At 33.6% G+C, this 5,951-nt stretch overlaps 1 protein-coding gene across 2 annotated transcripts; it reads right to left on the bottom strand.

Annotated features, from left to right (window-relative positions):
• On the bottom strand, window positions 227-2,030 carry LOC109230431 (major pollen allergen Ole e 10-like). 2 transcript variants are annotated; one of them, XM_019395939.1, is made up of 4 exons: window positions 1,775-2,030; window positions 1,405-1,433; window positions 1,068-1,302; window positions 227-423 (listed from the first exon to the last, which is right to left on the bottom strand). In XM_019395939.1, exons 1-4 carry the CDS (start codon window positions 1,824-1,826, stop codon window positions 398-400), a joined length of 342 nt encoding a protein of 113 aa, XP_019251484.1. In that variant the 5' UTR covers window positions 1,827-2,030; the 3' UTR covers window positions 227-397. The 2 variants fall into 2 exon arrangements, with proteins under 2 accessions (XP_019251484.1, XP_019251482.1); XM_019395937.1 differs by having other exon boundaries at window positions 1,068-1,305; window positions 1,775-2,027.

Raw genomic sequence — 5,951 nt, 5'->3', positions numbered from 1 at the left:
TAGGAACGAAACTTCCGTTTTTCAATTATATTTTAAAGCTTAAATATATTTATTTTTGTGAATGTGAATATTCTATATTTGTTTAATTAGATGTGAATGGTATCTTATGTGCTGGAGACAAATCCATGGCCTATTTCACTTTCAATATTAAGGTCCCAAAGAAGAAGGAATGATGCCAAACATGACGGAAAGGAGATAAAACTAGACCAAAATGGTAATCATAATATGGAAAAAATTGACAGCTATAAATTAAATGACTACATAGTGCATATTATTAATATGCTAACTTAGCATGATCACCCTTCCCCCCCCCCCCCCCCAAAAAAAAAAAGGTAAACAAGAAATTTAAATAAAATTAGGATAATCTCCTCATGGGTTGCTCCTCCTAACCATGACTTCACTCATAGGTGCAGCTGCCATAACCTGCCACAGTCAAAATTGAATTATTGATAGATTTACAATAAGGTTGCAATGCAAGCTCAATTAAGTAAATGAGAAACAGAACCAGAGGCGAATCCATGAGTGACATTATTATAGTACAAAAATCAGAAATAGCATGATTTATCACTGGTAATTGAAAAATAGTCACGGTTTCAAAAGTAATCAAAATTTAGCCACTTTTTCACGTAAAAATAAATCTGAACAAAAACACCCTTAAAAATCCATTCGAACTCCAACATAATATGTTGGAGTTCGAATATTTTACATATGAGATTCCAGCATAATATGCTAGAATTTCATAATGTGTTGGGAGTTCCAACATAATATGTTGGAAGTATATGCAGGAGTTCCATAATCTAGCATACTATGCAGGAACTTTCCGTGTTTCAGGTAGGGTATTTTTGTTCAGATTTTATCTCCACATAAAATAGTGTCTATTTTTTAATGACTTTACAAACGCTAGCTATTTTTCGATTACCATATATGTATATAAATATGTATACATATATTATACCTTATATATAATATATTTGTATATTATATATATAGGGAGATAAGTAATAGGTCCAGTTGAATTCGCAAAATGCTTCTTAATTAATCAGCCACTGAGCAGAATAAGGACTTACTTGGATCGGTCACGACAACGAGGGCAGAATTACCGAAGTGGCAATTCCAAGGGTTCCTCCCTTTAGTTTGGTAGTAGAGGTTCATGGCAATAGAAGCATGGTTTATCAAATTGTTTGGGGAAAAGCAAGGGCAACCCTCCTGGAATATACTGCGGCAGTCCACATTAGAACAAGCAAAATTTATGTTCTGTTGAAGAATTGCATTATCTGATGAAGGTTTAGCCACACACCAAGTCTTCTACAAAACCAAAAAGTACAAACACATTAATTACCAGTCTATCACTTAACTAACTTGTACTAATCTACAATAACTAATTCAACTTTTTAACTTAATTACCTGTCCATCCGCTAGTGTTAACATCGGCGCTGAAACGAAAAGATTTAAACAGTTAATTAGTACTATCATTTGAACGAAGAGGATACTACATATAGGGGGCGAAGCTATGTTGGTCCAAGTGTGGTCAACTGAACACTCTTCCTTGAAAAATTATACTACGTGTAAGGTAAAATAGTACTTGTTATTGATTAAAAAATAGACTTTGAACACCCTTGCATAGCCCACTCGCAAATTATTGAATTTCCTGACTTCGCTACCGACTACACATTTAACTTGGTTCAACAAAAAAGTTAAATCGTAAAAATAACAGGAAAAATGACTATTAGCGACAGGAAAAACGGTTACTAGCTAGAATAATGGTGTTTCAAACCTGAAGAGCAGGACAAGAGCAGGAAGAAAAGTGTGAGAATTGCTTTAGCCATAGAGGAGTATATGAAGAGTTTAGTAACACTAGATTTTATTTAAAGGAGAGAAAAAACAGAACTGTCTAGCTAAGTTCAGATTGTAAAGAGAGCAGAGAATTAAAGAGAATATTATTGATGGTTTCAGTGAGGGAACGTAGTTGGAGAATTTAAGGAGAGAAAAAGTGGAAGCTTAATGGTTACATATTAGAATTAATCACTGGAAGATGGTGAGCCGTTACAACTTACGTTGAATCTTCGTAAAAGGACACACAATAGCCCATCACACGCACTCTGATTCTTGCCTTTTCATGCCGTGTAACCAATTGTGAGCTAGTTAATATTTTAACTAGAAAATTACGGTATTCGAACCAGCTTGCGCATACCTCAAATTAGTCAATTATATTAACAGTCACCGCGTTATGTTCTTATCATTGCTTGCGTGGTCTTGACTCATGCGTAACTGAAACTAACTGAGCCGTGCCGATAAGCAAAGAGAGAAAACAAAAGAAAAGAACAACTTTTCGAAGATTTCCTATATATGCACTTCAACTGCTTCGGTAAATTTTGCTTTCACAAGCAAAGGAAACGTTTTTTTGGAGCATATGGGACAGCCAGGGACGGAGCTTTATGGTCTGAACTCTGAAGGAAGTTCATCGTATTAGATTTCTCTGGAAAAAATGTAGTGTTTTTTTCGCTTTTAACTCGCGCCAGAAACTATTTATCGAAATAGTGTATAAAATTTGTATAATTTTGGTATATAACATAAAGAATGTATATATATACCAAAAATATATTTAAAAAAATATATTTTTAGGATTATTTTGAGAGCGCCTATACAGTATCATTTTCCCAAAAAATTTAAATGTACATGCACTATGTTAAATGAAAAGTACTTCTAATGCATTTTGTAACATCACATGGAAAAGTTACAGGATCTACTTTCACCTTTTTTGTTAATAACTTTATTCTCTACTCAATCTCTTTAATATAATTAAAGTTAAATATAATGGTTCCTAACAAACACAGACCAACTCATTTAATTCATCGCTTATTAATTGTTTTAATTTTCAAAGTGAAAAAGGGGTTGATCAGATTGGATCGTTTTCTTAAGATATTTCAAAAGTAGTAATTGTGTGGATGACCATATGCATCATGTGAGTAAGTATCAAGAAAGTTGTCTACAGCTTAAAAGTTGATTTAAACGAAAAGGAAGCAAGTTTAAAAGACACATGTGCTTTGATCTAGACTACAAAAGGTTTGAAATTCTCAACCAGCAAATCTCAGTAAAGTTACTATTTGTTATAAAATAAAGGCCGTAAAGTAAATAAATCGAAGAGAAGTATAGAAAGAGATTGATATATTATTCAATTTCAAATTTATGTACATAATGAACTGAAATCTCCTCTATTTATAGAAGAAAGAAAGTTGCTGTATAGGCTGCTGAGTAAGCTGCTTGTAAGTTGCTGCTGCAAGCTGCTGTGTAATCTGCATGTAAGTTGCCTGTAAGCTGCTACTGTACCAGATATAGATAATCTTCTACCCGGGGTAATATTTATCCATAACGGAGTACCGAAATGATAACCTTTTTCAGGAGGCTTATTTCCAATAGAGTATTAAATAGATAAACATATTTATGGCGGAGTCCCATATGGATAAGCTTCTTCGGGAAGCTTATTTACAACGGAGCACTAAATGAACATCCATAATATAATATATATTTATAACACTCCCCCTTGGATGTTCATTAAAAGATAATGTGCCTTATTAAAACCTTACTAGGAAAAACCTCGTGGGAAAAAATTCTAGTGAAAGAAAAAGAGTACACATATTTTGTAATGCTCATTTCTAGGTGCCTCATTAAAAACCTTATAAGAAAAATCCTGTGGAAAAAACCTTAGTAAGGAAAAAAGAGTACATCGCATATTTTACTCCCCCTAATGAAAATCTTGTTTTAAATATTTGAGTCTCTGCATTCCACTCTTCTATACCATCTTCTCAAAAGTTGAAGTCGGCAAAGATTTAGTGAATAAATCTGTCGGATTGTCACTTGAACGGATTTGTTGCACATCAATGTCACCATTTTTCTGAAGATCGTGTGTGTAGAATAATTTTGATGAAATGTGTTTCGTTCTATTCCCTTTTATAAATTCTCCCTTCAATTGGGCTATGCATGCAGCATTATCTTCGTACAAAATTGTGGGTCTTTTCTCATATTCCAAACCACACTTTTCTCGAATAAGATGAAGCACTGATCTCAACCATACGCATTACCCTACTTGCTTCATGAATAACTATTATCTCAGCATGATTTGAAGAAGTAGCAACAATAGATTGCTTTGTGGAGCGCCAAGATATGATAACACCTCCACATGTAAACACATACCAGGTTTGAGATCGAGACTTATGGGGATCAGATAAATAACCTGCATCTGCATAACTAATACGATCTGCACCACCTTTGTTAGTATTAACAAGATACATAAGTGCATCAATTGCACTGAGATAGAGTATTTTAGGACCAAGGAGTTCCTCATCCTCTTCTGGAGGTCGGAACAAATCCTTATTCACTTCCGAACAACCATTGGTGTACTCAATGGGTGCGCTTTGTCCATGTAAAAGCGTTTTAAGACCCTTTCTGTATAGGCAGATTGATGGATAAAGATCTCGTCTGCTAATTGTTCAATTTGCAAATCAAGATAAAATTTTGTCTTTCCAAGATCTTTCATCTCAAATTCTTTCTTAAGATAGTCAATTGCCATTTTGCAACTCTTCTGGAGTTCCAACAAGATTTATGTCATCAACATAAACAAGAAGTATAACAAATTCTGATGACATTTTCATTATAAAAATACATGGACAAATAACATCACTTACGTAACGTTCTTTCAACAAATATTCACCGAGGCGATAATACCACATGCGCCCAGATTGCTTTAAACAGTACAAAGATCTTTGTAAATTTGATCGAGTACGACTTTGAATTATATGCTTCAAGCATTTTAAATCCTTCAGGGATTTTTACAGAAATTTAATCAAATGAGTCATATAGGTTATGACTTGCATTTAAATGGCATGACATCTTCAGGTGTCTGGACTGCAGGTCTGATCCTCACAATCTTTTACAATATAGTGCACTATATTGTATCAAATATATCGTCGACGATCATTTTGTATCGGTTCCTAATCGACATAACTTGTTGAGATCTCATCACTTTCTTTATTTTTAAGTACCTGAACTTCTTCTGGAGTTTCATGAAATATTATGTCGTGGGCTCTTCTAGAGCTCATTTCCTCCTCATTATGATCATTTTGATCATTAGCTCCCATAATTTTTCAAGGATTGTTACCTTTGGAACCGATTGGTCTACCACGCTTCATGCGTACAATAAACTCTATCCTTCAGGGACTTTAATTTTAATAGGAGCATTGTTGATACCCAATTTTTTCCTATGTATATTTTAATATGCAAATTACCTTCAAATAGCATATGTATGCATATATAAGCATATCCAAATGTTTTCTTATTTTTTCTTAATTTTAACGGATTTTTTAAATCAATTTATTCCCCTGTTTTATCCATAAAAAATCCAATAATTGCTCTAAAATTATTACTTTGGTAATTCCTTTGTTGAAAGTTTATATTTATGCTAAGATGTAGCTAAGGTAATTTTTGCACATTTTTACAAAAATTATTTAGTATTTTTAAGGCTAAAATTATATAATTGCAATATTAGCCCCTTTCTAGATTTAACTGTGTTTTATATTCATAAAATTAGTCTGGTATTTTTAAATAATTAATCATGTACTATAAATCATTTTAGTACCATTTTATTTCCAGAAATTGTTTTATTATTTTTTATAAATCAAATAGGAAAAGTTGGCTATTTAAATGTTAGCCCCATCTTATTTCGATTATAGCCCAATTTGAACCCCAATCACCCTGGCCCAAATCCTATCAAAACCCCGACCCAAACCCGGTCTCATTAAACCGCCCCTTTACCCGTTCAATCCAAGTCGTTGATCACTTAGATCAACGGCAAAAAATTTCCCTTACCTAAATTAATTCCCAACTACCCCCCCCCCAACCCTTTTATTTGTTACCCTACGCCGCCTCTGCATTCCCCTCCTCTCTCAAATCCTCTC

This window comes from Nicotiana attenuata, chromosome 7 (genome assembly GCF_001879085.1).
Source record: "Nicotiana attenuata strain UT chromosome 7, NIATTr2, whole genome shotgun sequence".
Taxonomy (NCBI): Eukaryota; Viridiplantae; Streptophyta; class Magnoliopsida; order Solanales; family Solanaceae; genus Nicotiana; species Nicotiana attenuata.
This window is presented reverse-complemented; position numbering and strand designations above follow the sequence as displayed.